The sequence below is a fragment of the Cololabis saira genome, chromosome 11, assembly GCF_033807715.1.
Source record: "Cololabis saira isolate AMF1-May2022 chromosome 11, fColSai1.1, whole genome shotgun sequence".
NCBI classification, from domain to species: domain Eukaryota; kingdom Metazoa; phylum Chordata; class Actinopteri; order Beloniformes; family Belonidae; genus Cololabis; species Cololabis saira.
Genome location: NC_084597.1, coordinates 17,136,367 through 17,154,553, shown reverse-complemented (window position 1 = coordinate 17,154,553; position 18,187 = coordinate 17,136,367). Strand labels below are relative to the sequence as shown.

The 18,187-nt window shown below is 42.6% G+C and overlaps 1 protein-coding gene across 3 annotated transcripts in view; it reads left to right on the top strand.

The window, feature by feature from the left end:
* The window catches only part of clip1b (CAP-GLY domain containing linker protein 1b), a 60,028-nt gene extending 42,437 nt beyond the window's left edge, over positions 1 to 17,591 (top strand). For 2 of the 3 annotated variants that reach the window (XM_061733841.1, XM_061733839.1), the window contains 7 exons: positions 5,408 to 5,453; positions 5,658 to 5,701; positions 9,423 to 9,516; positions 9,610 to 9,775; positions 9,862 to 9,914; positions 10,007 to 10,113; positions 11,919 to 17,591. In XM_061733841.1, coding sequence (XP_061589825.1) covers positions 5,408 to 5,453; positions 5,658 to 5,701; positions 9,423 to 9,516; positions 9,610 to 9,775; positions 9,862 to 9,914; positions 10,007 to 10,113; positions 11,919 to 12,156 — 748 coding nt within the window. In that variant the 3' untranslated portion in view covers positions 12,157 to 17,591. The remainder of the gene's footprint in view (positions 1 to 5,407; positions 5,454 to 5,657; positions 5,702 to 9,422; positions 9,517 to 9,609; positions 9,776 to 9,861; positions 9,915 to 10,006; positions 10,114 to 11,918) is intronic. The other variant, XM_061733840.1, reaches the window with a different exon arrangement.
* The last annotated feature ends 596 nt before the right edge of the window (positions 17,592 to 18,187 follow it).

Below are 18,187 nucleotides of genomic sequence, written 5' to 3'. Positions count from 1 at the left end.
TCTGGCTCCTGCCCAGATAAACCTGGATAACAATGAACGTGGTACTTTAACCGGGAGGGATAAGAAGAGATATAGCAACCTTGGTAATGGATTAATTTTTTCAATTCCTGAACTGAAATCCAATGTTAATGTAGACCATCTTGTTATATCGTTCTGTATTTTATCACTTGTTACTTTGTAGTTACTATTATAAATAGCATCAACTTCCTGAGTAATGATCACTCCCAAATATTTTATTTTATTTTGCCTCCCCATCCTAGTTTGTACAGTGTCCTTATTGTTTTACTTGGTTTGTAGTTTAAAGAAAGTACCTGCATCTTTGTGATATTCAGTTTATAACCTGAAATTAGTCTGTAGTCCTCCATTTTTACAAGTTTGGAAAATGTTGTATTCTGGTTTTGGAGGTACGTGATAATGTCATCTGCAAAAAGGCCCCATCCTGTGTAAATCTCCTGATATGGTGATTCCTGTCAGCTCTTCGTCTTGTCTAATGATTTGAGCAGAACCAAGAATTGTATCAAATATTGAGGGTAGCTTCAGCCTGATGTTTCTTGTGTTAAGTAGGAATGGGCGATATTTTACCGTTCACGAATATACCGTCAAAAAAATTCCTCACGATAAGAATTTGTCATGTCGCGGTAAAAAACGATAAATTCCCGTTGATGACGTTTTTTGTGTAAAAAGGAAGGAAGGAAGGAAGGAAGGAAGGAAGGAAGGAAGGAAGGAAGGAAGGAAGGAAGGAAGGAAGGAAGGAAGGAAGGGAAGGAAGGAAGGAAGGAAGGAAGGAAGGAAGGAAGGAAGGAAGGAAGGAAGGAAGGAAGGAAGGAAGGAAGGAAGGAAGGGAAGGAAGGAAGGAAGGAAGGAAGGAAGGAAGGAAGGAAGGAAGGAAGGGAAGGAAGGAAGGAAGGAAGGAAGGAAGGAAGGAAGGAAGGAAGGAAGGAAGGAAGGAAGGAAGGAAGGAAGGAAGGAAGGAAGGAGAAGGAAGGAAGGAAGGAAGGAAGGAAGGAAGGAAGGAAGGAAGGAAGGAAGGAAGGAAGGAAGGAAGGAAGGAAGGAAGGAAGGAAGGAAGGAAGGAAGGAAGGAAGGAAGGAAGGAGAAGGAAGGAAGGAAGGAAGGAAGGAAGAAGGAAGGAAGGAAGGAAGGAAGGAAGGAAGGAAGGAAGGAAGAAGGAAGGAAGGAAGGAAGGAAGGAAGGAAGGAAGGAAGGAAGGAAGGAAGGAAGGAAGGAAGGGAGGGAGGGAGGGAGGGAGGAGGGAGGGAGGGAGGGAGGAGGGAGGGAGGGAGGGAGGGAGGGAGGGAGGGAGGGAGGGAGGGAGGGAGGGAGGGAGGGAGAAAACGAGGAAGGGAGAGGGAGGGAGAAAACGAAAACGAGGAAGGGAGAGGGAGGGAGAAAACGAGGAAGGGAAGAAGGAATGAAGGGAGAAAACGAGGAAGGGAAGAAGGAATGAAGGGAGAAAACGAGGAAGGGAAGAAGGAATGAAGGGAGAAAACGAGGAAGGGAAGAAGGAATGAAGGGAGAAAACGAGGAAGGGAAGAAAGAATGAAAGAAAGAAAGAAGAAAGAAAGAAAGAAAGAAAGAAAGAAAGAAAGAAAGAAAGAAAGAAAGAAAGAAAGAAAGAAAGAAAGAAAGAAAGAAAGAAAGAAAGAAAGAAGAAAGAAAGAAAGAAAGAAAGAAAGAAAGAAGAAAGAAAGAAAGAAAGAAAGAAAGAAAGAAAGAAAGAAAGAAAGAAAGAAAGAAAGAAAGAAAGAAGAAAGAAAGAAAGAAAGAAAGAAAAGAAAGAAAGAAAGAAAGAAAGAAAGAAAGAAAGAAAGAAAGAAAGAGGAGTTGAATTGGTATTTTTTTTTATCGTCATTTTTATCGTTATCGGGATAAATGCCAGAAATAATCGTGATACATTTTTTAGTCCAAACCGCCCATCCCTAGTGTTAGGTAACACAAAGCAGCAAGTTTGTAGATACAGATGTCACATGACTGGAGAAGGACAGCTGGTCATCATCATGACAGCCATGTTTCTTGCAACCTTGGCAAGGCAGAGGGATGAAGAGGAGATGTGGACATTGATATTGTTCTGGATAGACTGGTTGGCCAGGATCACCAACACCTTAGTCTTGGGGAGGTTTAGCTGAAGGTGGAGTTCCTCCATCCATGTGGATATTTCCCAGAGACAAGCTGACATACGTGCTGAGACTGTGGCGTGATTAGGTGGAAATGATGCATTCTGAGCCACATTGATTTTGGACGCTTTTGTGTTGTTTTCCAACATATCTCACTTGTGTTTCAGTCCTTTGATTGTTTCTGCCTGTGTTTCGATTATGGCATAAATGTTACCATCAGAAGGCATGTGCATGGCAGTCTTCAATCTATCGTGAACCGAGCAAACTTGTTATGACCGATTCGCATGCTTGGAATACCTCTCGGACTCTTTCGATGCTGCTCCTCCAGTCGCCAGCATCACAGGAGCAAGTGCAGGTCACAGGTTCACACAGTGGTCCAAATGTGTGACTGCATCATCTAATGAATGGGCTCTTAGTTTTGCTATTCGCTATGTAAGAAAGCACAGCTGAGACGAATGGGAGTGTCACTGATTTTGTATTTATTTTTTCCCCAGTAACAAAGTTTCATCCTGATAGTTTTTCCATCTTCTGTACAGAACTAACTAATTTTGCAAAGTGCCGTTAAGTCTGCCTTCTACCCGTCAGCGTGGAGGATGCTGTAGAGGCATGATGAATGTTATTATAGAGGAGGCAGACAAACATTTTCGCCCAGATGGTGCTCAGAGGGGACATTAGTCACAGAGCCTCTGAGTTCTCCCTGACAATGGCCCGCATGGGAATAAACTCAATTTCCCCTAAATATCATTTGGTTCCAGTTTCTAAAAATATCTGGATTCATAAACTCCCACATTGCATTGCCAGCGGTGCTGGCTGAACTAAATCACATGCACTGATTACATGGTGCACGTCATCTTATCTGATTCTATTTTTACATTTACATGAATGATTCCCAGTGCGATGTCAGACACCACTAATGTATGTAAAGCTCTTTGTTTAATGCTCTAGGTGGTGTTTAATTGTGAGCTTGAGCTACAGAAATGTGCCAACTTAAACCTTGTCTGTAAAAGTGTAAATGCTTGGAGATGTTCTGGCATTCTTCATTTATATCCCACAAAACATGATCTGGGCTCATTAAAATGTGCAAAAACAGACACACACAATGTTTTTTTGCTGATATCACTCAAAGAGTGCACATGCACAGTCCTGGAGGAAAAAATCGTTCTCTGTTAATTACCTCAATGAAAGCTAATTAGAGTCAGTAGATTGCACACCTGGATTCCAGTTAATCAAATGAGGTGTGATTTGATAGATAGATGGATGGATAGACCCTTCTCGGGACTGGACATGCAGCCAGGAAGAGGCAGGTAAAAACAAGTAAAGATAACCAACAAGTAACAGCTAAAGGCTTGAAAACATCAGTGGAACTGGAAAACCTCTCTGTTCACGAATTATACCACATGGAAGTCACTGAAGAGAGAAGGTGCCCTTAACAGAATACCACAGAAGACGCTTAAGAAGACTTTAACACACATCCAGTAGGAATGGGTGATATTTTACCGTTCACGATAAACCGTCAAAAAAATTTTCCACGGTAAGAATTTGACATCTCGCGGTAAAAACGATAAATTCCCATTGGTGACGTTTTTGTGTGAAGCTGATTTATGATTCTGCGTTAAATCGATGCACAATGGGAAGGAAGGAAGGAAGGAAGGAAGGAAGGAAGGAAGGAAGGAAGGAAGGAAGGAAGGAAGGAAGGAAGGAAGGAAGGAAGGAAGGAAGGAAGGAAGGAAGGAAGGAAGGAAGGAAGGAAGGAAGGAAGGAAGGAAGGAAGGAAGGAAGGAAGGAAGGAAGGAAGGAAGGAAGGAAGGAAGGAAGGAAGGAAGGAAGGAAGGAAGGAAGGAAGGAAGGAAGGAAGGAAGGAAGGAAGGAAGGAAGGAAGGAAGGAAGGAAGGAAGGAAGGAAGGAAGGAAGGAAGGAAGGAAGGAAGGAAGGAAGGAAGGAAGGAAGGAAGGAAGGAAGGAAGGAAGGAAGGAAGGAAGGAAGGAAGGAAGGAAGGAAGGAAGGAAGGAAGGAAGGAAGGAAGGAAGGAAGGAAGGAAGGAAGGAAGGAAGGAAGGAAGGAAGGAAGGAAGGAAGGAAGGAAGGAAGGAAGGAAGGAAGGAAGGAAGGAAGGAAGGAAGGAAGGAAGGAAGGAAGGAAGGAAGGAAGGAAGGAAGGAAGGAAGGAAGGAAGGAAGGAAGGAAGGAAGGAAGGAAAATTCCAGTTGATGAGTTTTTTGTGTAACAAACATGGTGGATCTGAGAGCAAGATAGATTTATAGTTAAAAAAAGTGGAGTTGAATTGGTATTTTTTTATCGTCATTCTTATCGTTATCGGGATAAATGCCAGAAATTATCGTGATACATTTTTTAGTCCATACCGCCCATCCCTAGCTCAAAATGTGGCAAAAAATAAAGGAGGCACATCTTGCCAACATCACGAGTTCTGGACAGAGGAGCAATCCAGAGCTCCTCCTGAACGTTGTCCAGCTGGGGCTGATAAATCCACTTTCTCGTGACATCCTGACCCCCAGTGGTCAGGAGTGACATCGCTACACTGTGTAGCTTTAAAAGCTGTTGCACAAACCCCATATTATAATCTCTGCACATGTTGTAATTTGCTGATTTAAGTCTGGTTCTTAAGAACCCAACACCAACGTTTATGGTTTCAGTAGATATATTTGGTAATTTTTTTAAATTAAGCCAGCTGTGTTCATCTATCGGGATTTTAATGGATCACTTGCAGATTTAAGTGCTTTTTTTCTGGATTACAACCTAGTTTGCCTGTAAATGTAGTAGTAAATCTGCTGATGAACTGTGTTTCCTGTGGTCCCACCTGCTGTGTTCTTCATCACAGATGTACAAATAGCTGGTTGATTGCAGTTTACCAGATTGTACAGAGGATTGTAGAGAACCTGATCCTTCAGAGCATTAGTGAAGGCTGGTTGGTTGATCCCGCTCCTCTTGAGAGATGGGCTTGAAAGGAATTTCACTATCCCTACATCCATTTAGAAAATAGACAAAAGCAACCTGGACGTCTCCCAATAACCCATGCACACTATTTCTGTCACTTTTTCTTCACACGTGTCTAATACTGTAATTAACATATTCACATCCGAGATCTGGATCATTTTTAACGATGCTCAGAGACGACAGAACCACAACAAACACAGAGCCTGCTTTATATAGAGATGTAAGCAGATGTGAACATCTGGATGCACCAGATGTAAGCAGTGACGGTGGCACAGATTTCACACAGACATGTCCCGTCTCCAGCGCAGCAGTTAAATGTGTCACCTCTCCTTTTTTTTCTCAGTGAGGAGATGAAGCTGGCCTCCCAGAAGTCTGAGCATCTCGGCGAGGTACTAGCCCTTTTCTAAATTTCACATTACATAAGTGGTTTCCTCCATCCTGTTAGTGATCTGAAGTTTGTTAAGCCAGAAACGGTGATTTGATGAATGGGTTTTGGCATGCAGAGCTTTGACCTCCTGCTGTGACTAAACTCTTCCAGCTCAGACGGGTTTAACCGCTATTTAAATACCGCTATATTTGTGTTTGCCTCGCAGCACAATGAGGAGCGCTACCGTCAGCAGCCGGACATGAAGACTCGGTAAGACAGTCTGGACTATGGGCTTCATAATTTGTCGATTTTTAAATCTTTTGTTTTTTCATATTTTCTCTAAAAAAAATCTTGTTTTCATGAAAATGTTGGAGGTCCCGAACCTCTCGTACCGACGGACAAAATCTGCTCCTTCCTCCAAAGACCTCGTTGCCATTCTTAGACTTTACAACATTAATCTGATTTGTGGTGTGTTTGTTTTATGATGTGCAGATACTGTTAAAATGTTTTAAAACATGAGAATGAATTAAAACCTAGCACTTTGATCTAAATTGATGGGGATTTTTGCACGTTAGCACGTTAGATTACGTTTCTTAAAATGTCACAGGGTTGAATAAATTGGTTTAAGATGCTGTCTGGAGTTCAGGAGGGGAAGGAACACACAGCACCAGCAGAATTTATTTTTTTTTTAAATAAAAAAAGCACAATGTGAATAAATTGGATTTTGAAGTTTACTATCAGCTGCTCTAGCTCTAGTTTGGTTTTAAAGGTGGAGGTGGTGTCAGCCTCCTTAACCCAGACTGGAAGTTGGTTCCATAGTAACGGTGCCTGATAGCAGAACGCCCGTCCTCCAAATAATTTATCCAAACATTTGGATACTCTAGGAACTACGAGTAAACCTGCACTCTGAGAACGGAGAGCTCTGTTAGGAACATAAGGTACTATCAGGTCTTGAAAATATCGCGGAGCTAGGCCGTTTTCGGCTTTATACGCAAGTAATAACATTTTTGAATTGCATTCTGAATTTTACGGGTAGCCAATGGAGTGAGGCTAACACTGGAGAGACGTGGTCTCTCTTGCTGATTCCTGTCAGCACTCTCACTGCTGCATTTAGGATTAGTTGGAGGATATTCAGAGAATGACTTGGATATCCTGCTAATAATACTTTACAGTAATCTAGCCTAGAAGAAAGGGCAACTGAAAACTGAAACCATGACCAGGACACTTTAAGAGTGTTTTTTGCTGCACAGTTTGAATTAAATGTTTTCTCAGATGTTGACAGAGTAGAAGGTGAAAGTGTCATTTTTAAAGGTGGTTTTATTGGGCTGTTGTTTGGTTTTTTCTATGCATTTTCTAAGTCTGGAAACAAAAGAAACTGTTAAACCGACTACCAGAATCAGAAACGTAAGTCAGTAATTGCAGCATTAAACCAGTCACCGCTTCCACGCCGCAGCGGCTACAGTTGACTCTGTTTAAAGTAATGTGGGTGAGAGGCGGCAGAGGAAAGATGGAAGACGTGGATCAAAGCGCTCGTGTGAGATCAGAGTGTCGGAGGTGAAGCCAGAGGGATTTGAAGACGAGCCGGCAAAACTTTGGTTTCAACCAGAGAAAAACAAGGAGGTTCTGTTGCTACAATTAGATGAACCTTTGAAGAACATCATTAGGCATTGGTCAGTGTAAATGTAAGGCGTGTTATTGTTATTCAATGTTTTCTGATGTTTTTAAATGTTTTCTGCTGGTTTTATTTTTTAATGTGTTGTGTACGGCGACCTTGAGTGCCAAGAAAGGCGCCTTTAAATAAAATGTATTATTATTATTATTGCCTCCCCGGCGCCTGAAGGCGAGTTGAGGGGAGGGGAGACGACTTGTGAGGCGTTATCGAGTGGTACGGCGTAACATGATGAGCTGCTGTCTGTTTGGTCGGCCTCGCTGGCTTCACCAATATCAGAAGAGCTGGCTGGTGCAGGAGATGGAGCGGGTGGAGGATCCATGTTACCCTGAATAGGAGCAGTTTCTGTGGAGTGGCCTGCCCTAAATCAAAATCTTCCTCTGCTACTTCTGCTGTCGTTGGCCGCATGAACTTCTTTCTCAGGCTCTACAGTTTTGTTTCTTCCAAAGCCGTGGTTTGTCATTTTAGTAGCCAGTTGCAGATTATGCTTCCTGTAATATTCAGATTTATGGCGATCTTGGCTCTGAGGGTCAGTAGCTCCTCATCTCCATCCTACGCCATTTCATTTACCTCAGACACAACCCACCTGCACCCTGGGAGGCGGGTTATTGGCGGGGCCAGCTCGACACCTGACCCCGTGTCAGTGGATGTTTAAAGGACAGGCAACACACTAGATTGCAGTAATAAACACAGAAATGGGGCTTTTATGCTTCATTCAACGTTGAAGCTCCTTTACTGAGCTCTGAATGTCGGTAGAAGACCAAAGCTCAAGAACAACTGTATTTTCCTCAAAAACCGGCATCTGAATATCACCGGTCTGCCCTTAGAAAGGTTGTTGTAGTTTATGAACACGTATTACCTTATTTCTAAATGTTGACTGATATTGATGATGAAAGCAGAAATGCCAACCAGTCACAGAAACTTTGCTATTAACGTCAGTATAAATCAGTTATTGTGAACGCAGCTTTATGCAACGCTGCAGATAAAGCTCATAACACCAAGCGTTATTGCCAAATGCTGTCTGGCATTTCTGAACGCAGCAACAAACAGGATTTATTCCTGCCGTTTTAGGCAGGATCCATAAACTGCTGAGTGTTCCTGAAACAGTTTGTTATATAGGATCCAGAAACACTGGTGGGTGATACTGGGACACCACAGAGATCTATTAAAGAAACCCTCGTTCTTAAATTCAGGTGCAAACAGCTGTTGTGATTTTTCTGTTCGAGGAATCATTTAAAAACCTCAGAAGTTGGTCTTCTGCTGCGGGATTCGCAAAGTTTAAGTAGATGAGCTCCTCCATGGGCTGCTGCTGCTCGACTTTGGTGTCCGGTATTTGTTAATTTCTTCTTTACTATCTCGACACGGATGTAGTTTTAACAACGGTGGTCACGGGGGTTTTGGTTGGTTAGGTAACCCACCCACCGGTTTGGAACCAGTGTCCAGCTCTGCACTGGTGTTTCCTTCATGATGGGTGATTGGAAATCATAAAACTGGTTCCAGGTTTGTTATTAACTCCAAACTAAGACTGGAACTACAACTTTTGGTTGAAAAAGCCCATGAGAGAAGTCAGCCGAGGAGCGACTGGTCCAATCTGAGCCGTGCAGAGTTTCTCAGAATGGGTCCAGCCACCCTCCAGAGAAAACTCATTTCAAAAGCTTGGGTTTACAATCTGTTTAATTTGGTTACGACCCGATGTTGGCGGATATTTGTGTAACCTCCTTCCTCAAGGCTACAGTCCTGTGGTACCACATCAGTGTCAGTGTGCTGCGGTAGCGCTGGTCTTCTACAGTAGAGCCTATCCCTCCATAAGATGTACTGACCCCTGGAACATTTGGTCAAGGTAGCAGGATTTTACAAAGTGCTTTACAGCCAGAACTGCTTTACAACCACAAAACACATCAAAAAAGTTCAAGTCCAATTGAAGGCCAGCGAGTAGAGGTGAAGCTTGAGCAGTGATTTGAGTGTAACAACAGTGTATTTAGGTTCAGATAATCCAGCTGAGGAGGTTCCTCTGGCAATGATGCCCACTGGCTTCTCCCTGGGGAGGTGTTTCAGGACGGGGACAGACCCAGAACCTGCCGGAGATAGTACGTCTCTCAGCTGGGTTGTGAACTCTTATGAGAGCTGGTGAAGTGGCGAGTTGAGATCCAGGTCTGGGCGTCTTTGCGTAGACTGACGCCCGCATTTAGATAAGCAGCAGCTAAAGGCTGGACGGATGGATTTTTATTACTTCTTGATAGCACCTTGTTAAAAATATGTCCAATCAAAACCTCAAAAAAGTAAAGATGAAACGTCTACTAAACAATACCTCTTTTTCTACAGAGAAACCATCTGCACTCAAGACACTGAGGAGGAAGTAAACCTCCAGAACTCCACCGGAGCCAAAGACCAGGAACTAGAAAGTCTCCGTAACGAGGTACTCTCACCCCTCACTTCCCTTGATCCCTTCCCTTGATCCTGTTCAGTCCCAGGTATCTAAGATATCCATCTGTCTTCTCCGTCATTGCAGATTGCTATGCTGAGAGGAGAAAACGCCATGGCCAAAACCCTGCAGTCGGCCGTGGCGACATTAGAGAAGGACAAAGCTCAGCTTCAGAGTCGTGTTCAAAGTTTAGAGCAAAGGCTGATGGGAACGCAGGCTCTGGAGGGAGAAGACGGGGACGCTCCACCCTCAGGTGAGCAGGGCTTAGTCCTCAGTGTCGTACCAGAGTGAAACCATAGATGACGTCCTTGACCGCGTTTCTTTTTCATGCTTCTGCAGGTGATGCAGCTCTGCAGCAGCTGAGGGAAGAGAAGGAGTTTGCTGAAGGACAGGTGAGACGGTCCACAGAGACTCGTTTCAGAGTTTTCAGTTTCTATTTGTGACGGGTAATAGTGTTAACTAAGTCATGGGTTACCCCCATCAGATCAACTTCCTGAACAGTGTGATCGTGGACCTGCAGCGGAAGAACGAGGAGCTGAAAATCAAACTGAAGAAGTTCGCTCTGGCTGATTTCACCAACGAGATGGATGGGTAAAAAAAAAATATACAAAACACTTAAAAACCAAAGGTTCACAAAAATAACCCAAAAGTTGTGTCTGTCTTGAACTATTTAATTCATATTTAAAGCAAAATGCTCAACAAATGTAAACTTATCTAATATTATCATTTCTCAGACTGGAGCCAGCAAGTTATTCTGCTTAAAGTTACCCTGTTCTGGTTTTTAGGAACCCTTGAACATGATCAAAGCAGACCCAACCATTTTTAGAGCAGCAGTGACACCAATTGCAGAGCTGCATCCAACAAAGGAGACAAACAAGGCTGCTGAAACAATTCAGTGCTCTTCTGTTGGTGCTGCTAAAAAGTCCTAGCGTGCGGGAATGATAAAGGATAAAAAATAGGAACTTGAAGAGCAGTTGAATGAGGAAAATACAGTTTGTATTTTGTGAAATGATCAGGAAATGGGAGTTAAGCAGTAAGGTGGGATGTTAGATTACGTCCAGTCTGACTGAATCAGTCCATCAATCCTGGTTTCACAAGTTCATACCTGAAACAAACACTTACCAAGCCCACTCCCAGTTTTGGCAGAACTGCTGTGTAGATTTGACCGCTAGCTGGATACCACAGCTAGTGAACGGTGCCAACCACGATCTGCTGGCTATCCTGGAAGTGAAGTACAGATGTAAATGAGACTCAGCAGGAGCACCCAGCTGCTCTGGATGGTGCTGGAGTTGGTGTCAAGGAGCTATCAGCAACCAGCTGGCTATCCTGCTAAAGTGACGACAGTTAGACGGCAATGCAGCTGTCACTCCTAAAACCACACTGATGAACTTCACACAGTTGTCATGGATGTTAAATCTAGCTAACATGGAAGTCATTGGAGATCCAGCCCCTAGTAGTCATTTAAGGAACTCCATGTTTTGACACTTTTGTCAAAACCGGAGGCACCTTGGTATTTTAAAGGTATTGTGACATCATTTTTAACATGCTTTTAACACTATTAAAAGTCTTGGCCAACATCCCTCAAATGTGTCTAAAAGAGTGTAACAAGAAAAACTTCACTCTAGTACTCCATTCCTGGCTTTTTATGACAGTGTTTTTTTGCGCCGTGAAAAACGCTTCCATTTCCCCCTTTCCTGTCAATCATTGCTCCGCTCCTCCTCCAAACCTCCTCCAACCCAACCATACGCTCACAGCGGCGTCGGAGAGTTAAGCCGGGAGCGACAGGCGAAGCATGCACAGAAAAGCAGCACGGCGAACCACAGCAAACAATCATAAAAATAAAGGCATGCAAGCAACAGTGTCCCCTTATCTTAAGTCCAGTCAGTGGCCGCGGGTCTTCTTAGCAGTTGTCCTCCGTACCGGTGATGAGAACAAAAGAGGCTCTAAACAGCTCCGTGTTAAGCCTGATTTATGGTTCCGCGTTAAATCGACGCAGAGCCTACGCCGTAGGGTTCAGCGTACGGTGCGCGTCGCCGCGTAACCCTACGCCGTAGGCTCTGCGTCGGTGTAACGCGGAACCATAAATCAGCCTTTATGGTGCGCTGGAGAGGAGAGGAGGCAGGGAGCTGGGTGGAGGGGGCGGTGATTTAGCGGGTCTATACGTAACGACCCGCCAGCAAACCAGGTGCGCCGTTTTTGCACAGTTATGCGGAAAATCCCAGAAAGCACACAATACACTGAATGTTAAAAGTTTGTTGTTTTTTGGGTGTAATTGATGTCAAGACACCCAACAAAACACAAAAAATCAAGAAAAATGTGTTTTTCATGTCACAATACCTTTAATGCTGAACAGGTTACATCCCCAAACTTAACTTTCTGTTTTCTCTTGTCCGTAGGTTCCCTGGAGAAACAGTGCATAAGCGTGAGAAGAAATCAACCCCGCGTCTGTTCTGTGACATCTGCGACTGCTTCGACCTTCATGACACGGAGGACTGTCCCACTCAGGCTCAGAGCCCCGACTCGGTACCTCACACCACCTACCACGGCAACCCGGCCGACGAGCGGCCCTACTGCGACATCTGCGAGGCCTTCGGACACGCTACCGCGTCTTGCAACGATGACCAGACCTTCTAAAGTATTTTCACCCCTTCACTCCCCCAAATAATAGACTTTTCCATAATATATTTTTGTACTATATTTATGCATAACACCTGTAGCCACTGTCGTGATCTAAATCCTTCACAGAGGGAAGACTGATTATAATGCAGAATGCTCGTCCAAAAATGCTGCTTTGGTGCAATGTTGATGTTTAAACTCGTCCTCTGCACTTGTAGTTTTCAACCTAGTGAGTTTGTTTCTACAGTAAGCATAAGTAACATTCCACATGTGCTGTTTTTAGACTTTATTTGTTGTGGGCAACAAAGTCATGTAACGCAGGTAGAAAATGAAGGGAAAATGAAACTCTAATCCTTTACACAAATTCCTCAGTCAGTTAATCAATCAAAGTGATACATCAATCTAATGGTTTGTGTGCAGTAATAATTCATAAAGCCCTCACTCCAATTTATTAACCCGTGTTGAGGTAATTAATGTGTTTTAGGGTCAATATAAGAATGGAAAGTTGTAATTCTATGAATATTTTGAGATGAACCTTTTCTAGAACAAAGTAACAAAGAAAAAAAAATCTATAATGGGAATGCGCATGACGTCACAGATGCGACTTCACAGCAGGTTACGCCCACTGAGTGGCAGAAAGACTGAGTGGCAACGTAAACTTTCAGTTTGAGCTCTTGAAAACATCTAAAATGGGAAAGAGCTGTTGTGCGATCGACTGTACTCATAGATTTAGCAAGAAATCGGAGTTATCGTTTTACAGGCTGACGAAAAGTAAGCTTAAGAGAGACAAATGGATCGCTGCAATTTGCAGAAACAACTGGATTCCAGGCACCAAAACGTGGATTTGTTCCCATTTTGTATCAGGTAACGTTGGATTTTTGGGTAGCTAACGTTAAACGGTTAAATCACAAATTTCGCTAACAAATCCTGCCTTGAAATAGGACCAAGCTTCAAGACTTTTTTAAGCCTTCAAGCTTTGCTTCGTGTATTTCTCCGGCGTAATTAAGTACATATAAACATCAGGAAACTCAATTCGTAGTCAAATATTAATGTCCATGGACCACTGGTTCTTGGGGTAACTGTATGGGTCACTGTCAAATCCAACTGCCTTAAATTAAGCCAATAATCGGCTGTTATCCCGTCTTCTCCACAGTTTCCCCGACTAGTTGCAGCCGTTTTTGCCACTCAGTGCGAGTAAGGGGGCTGATCCAGTGGGAATGTGACGTCAATGCAGACCCTGTATTAGCCACTTTATGTAGTAATTCCACTTCTGACCACATGGGGGCATCATCATGTCACAAGAAATGTTCATGCCTTGGACGACAGTGCACCTCTAGTGGGACGGATTGGTCCTGCAAGCACGCTGGACTGTCAGTGGCTCAGTTGTCAACACAGAACTAAAACGGCCCCGCTTGGTCAGAGGCGGTACTGCTACATAGAGTGGTTTTTAAAGGTAAGGCCATAATACTTTCTGGGGAAAAAAATACTTTGAGGATAAAGCTGCAACGTTTTAGGGATAAAGACATTTACAGTTTAAGATTTGGAATTTTTCCTAAGAAAAGTTTGTATGATTAAAGCGACACAAATTAACTTTTTATAAATATTATCACTCATCATTAATTACCTTCTCGAGTTTTTTACTCGCTTCTTCCATGACGTCGACTGCAGCTCTGTGAGCTAGTTTTCATCGCAATTTATATACTCAGTTGTCGCCACAGTCGACCTTCCTTTACGTACTCAAATATTCCTTAAAGTGAAATTCTAACTGCTTTATTTTCCAAACATCATAGTTATCTTTTTCGTCTCATAATATTCAAGATATCTTTATCCACAATACCCCAATATTTCCTTGAAGTTTAGGGATTTGATTCTCAAAACATTGCAACATTTGACCCTTAAACTCTGTATTTTGATAATGGAAACTTTAACCAAAGGAAGATTCTCATGTGAAGTGGGTTTGGTTTAATCTTGACCTTTTGAAACTGTAGTTTATCAGGAAAAAAAAAATACAAACCAAGCTTTCTGCTTCATTTGGCGATCCTCGTGAGTCGAAGGGCGCACTCTGAATTTTACAGGATTTCTCCATTTGGTGCTGAAGTCCATGAGATCAAGGGAAGCATCAAAACAAACCTCATGGATGGAGGTCGCGTATTTGACACGTAGTTGAGTTCACTTGTGCTCTTTATGGTATGAAAATGCATTCAGTTTAGAAGTTTAAGCATTTCTCACCAGCATTGTGTTGACATTTAAATTTAAAGTTTAAATGAACCTTATGCCGATATTTGTTTCATCAGTGATGGTTTCCAATGTCAGGAACCCTGAAATTATGCAGCTAAAAGGGAAAGAGGACCCGCCATAGCTGATGGTGAAGGTTTTTATTGTTTGATCTTTTACTCGCCGGGGATTATTCTTGCAGGGAAATAAGCTAACAGACAGATGTTTAGTCTCTAGTGGGACGACGGTAGTGCAGGTGACACAAACTCACCCACATGAAGCTGTAGGAGCTGCTACTAACTTAGTTCTTTTTGCACACTTCACTTTAATGATTCCACCTTCAAGAAACGTAAAATAACCCTGATTATAAAGTTATATAAAAGTTATTTTATGAAGAAGTACGAGGCAGATTTTTTCCAACTGTCCTGCGTTCATACTGCCATCTGGACATATTTACATTTATGTAATTGTGCTTATTCACTTTGAGGTTTAGGTGACACTCCATTTTCCTTAAGTTTGTTCTCAAACGCTGCGTTTTAAGTAGATATTCATGTCGTAAAGTCAAGTAAGCGGCTCAGAAGCACAAACACTTCGTGGTTTTGAGTTTAAAATGCTCATCAGCTGGTCATTTCCAGATATGTTTGTCTCATCTACGGTACGTCCACGTTAGCGTCTCAAGCTTTCTGTTGGGGGTGAGGATGTCTCACAAATGTGCATGATTCCTTATTCGGTTCAGAACCAGAACCCAGCGCTCCGAACCAAGCGTTTTCAACTGGTCTGGCCAGCCATCACAGTTATTTTCCTCTTCCATACAAAGACGTAGCCTGGTTCCTCTGGATCCAGCGTTGCTCTCCAGGCGCTAGAACTACAGGATGTAGAACAACTGGACCAGTACCACCAAAACACATCCAACATGTCTACAGAGGAGGAACGCTGGTGAGGGCCTCTGGGTTTGTTTTGAACGATGACCATCCTTGGTGTGCTGCCAAGAACTAACTTTAAACATGTTGGTCAGTACCGTATTTTCGCGACCATACGGCGCGCCGTGTGGAAAGGCAGTCTCAGTTATGTGTGTCATTTCTGTATTTAACACACACACACACACGGCGCACCGAACGAAAAGACGCCGGCGTCTACACACACAAATGGCGCGCCGCCTTACAACAACCCACACACAAGCATACAAGTGTGCGTATTTAAAAATAGAGTGGGAGCAAAACTGAGCACTATTGTGCTTTATTTAAGTCTCTATTACAAAGTACTAACATTTTTTAAATCACCAATGGGGGAGAAATCACCAATCCAGGAGAATTGCCGGGCTGGCCGACCTCCCCGCCCGCGGGGACGCGTCAGCTGCCGCTCGGGCAGCGGTTCCTCCGGAACGCACGGTGTTTATCAATGCACTCCCGCAAGGGAGCCGCCGTGAGAGCCCCCAACAACACACATTCGGCGCACCGCGCCATTGGGCGCGCCGCACATTTTGAAAAAAAAAAAAAAAAAACGTTTATATGCGCCTAATGGTCGCGAAAATACAGTAATATCCCCATTGGCTGGTGGTGACGTAATCACGCGCAGCTGGAAGCCGTCTTTCTCGTGAATGTTTACGGCCCGTTCAGTCTATGAAGAATATGTTCGGTAGTTTAAATCCAAAAATAGAATCTCACACCGTAGAGTTAACAAGAATTAAGCAGAAACGCAACACCATCTTGTACGTGTCGTGTTTGAGATAACAACTAAGAAAACGTCTAAGAAAAGAATTTTGGTTGCAACACCTTTGATAAGTCCCAAAACACGGAAAAGTTTAAAGTTACTTTACTCTTTAAAAGAAATCCAGTTAGTGTAGATGGCTATCTTTCAAGTACTAGACAAAAGCACAAATATATTTAAGGCATCTTACTGAGAATACTGATGGAATGCTAACATGAACCATGTCCTGATGGACGCAACACACCAAGTAACAACAATAGCAATCTTGCACTAAGATTTTTATGTTCTTCTCTTAGCACCAAGTCTAGCGACAGAGCGGCTAAACTTACCTGGAACCTAATTAACTCCACGTTAAATGCCTAATCATCATTTTTACACTTTGTATTTTGTATCAATTACTGAAACCATGAAATAAAATTTCTGTATTAAATGAGACAGAAGCTAGCTGTGTTTCCAGACTAAGCTATGCTAACGAAGCACTAGCTTTGGTTTTTCATTTAAACACTTAGCTTAGCTTAGCACAGAGTTTGAAAACAGAAGAGCTCATGTCAGTCAATCCTGAACATAATTACATTTGTGTTAAATACGTTAACATAACTTAGCTGTTCACTCTGCGTTTCCATGCTAAACTGAGCTAACGCACTGCCAACACTCTTTGTAAGTAGTATAATTTAATAATTTTGCACAGATAATACGTTATATAACTGTTCATGCTATGTTTCCAGACTGAGCTAAGCTAATGCACTGCTAGATTTAGCTTTTCATGTAAACTGAAAGTGAAGCAACTAAATTGCTAAAATGCCAAACTGTTCTTGTGTAGCAACATGTGTTTGACTTATTTTGTTCTAAAAGCACAATTTTGCACCATGTTGACTGTGTACCAGTGCACGTGACGCAACAAACCATTGACAGCAGTCTGTGTAAGTTCTGTTCGGATATCAGAAACATTTCAGGCCAATCTGGGCCACTCCTGGCTTCTTATGGCTCGGTTACACCACCAGCAAGTGAAGCGTGAGCCCCAAGTGACAGATGGGGTCATGGTCCTGGCTCAGCTCGTGTTGTCACATGAGCTGTTTGGGTTAAGGGTGATTAGCCAACTTTTGCTTGTGGTACAAAAAAGCATCCTAAAAAAACTCCCCATTTGGGCCATGATGAGTAGAGTCGAGGCCAGAAGTGGGCCATGAAATGTTCTTTGGTATCGGAGCCATGAGAGACGTTACTCTGACGTGTACATAGTGCCATGAGACAAAAGGATGGCTTCTGTGTGTGCTGCATTGTATTGTATCTTCTGCCAGTTAATAAAAACGTTTATGAAGATTTACACTCCAGGGAAATAACCTGTTTGTACAGACCTGAAACATTGTGTACAAGTGATGAGTCTAATTATTAATGTAATGTTTTATATGCGTCAGCTTCAGACACCGTCTGTGGTTTTAAAACATCTTGCAGATGTTGATGTTGTGTAAAATGTCATTGTTTTCTATGTACTGTATACTGCTGAACAGTTAGATATGCTAAGAAAAATAATACTTCTCTGTTGTCCTGTTTTCATTTTAAACTCAATATGCATTCAAACCCACTTTAAAGCTAAAATAAATTGCAGATTTGCCACTGCACTGATTATTTCAACTCTAATAAGTAAGAATATCTCCTAAAACCATTTCATTCACCAATTCAGTTACTTGAAAGCCACTTTATGTTACAATATCACTTAAGGAGATCACAAGAAAGTGAAATGCTGTGACCAACAAATGTGGAAGGCCCCCTCTTAGGATCCAGGTCCAAGGTTTCTCCCCTCTTAAAGGTGTGTTTTGTTTTTCCCTACCAGTATTTGTTTGGCTAAAAGGTTTTTAATCAACTAGAGTTTTTTATTTTAATAACTTGCCATTGTTTCTTTAGTCAATATTTGATGATAATTGCTCCGTGGTCCTGCTATAGGTCTCTGAAAAGCCCCTGGAGACAATTTAAATTGTAATAGACACTATATACAGTAGATACAATTGAATCAAGTTACTGTTTCAGCCCCTAACTAGAAATCAACTAAGTGTTCCTCTGGTGAACACAGGACGGACCGTCCCAGCTCAGCAGTTTCGTCACTGGTTCTTTGGCCAACGCATCAGATCTAAAT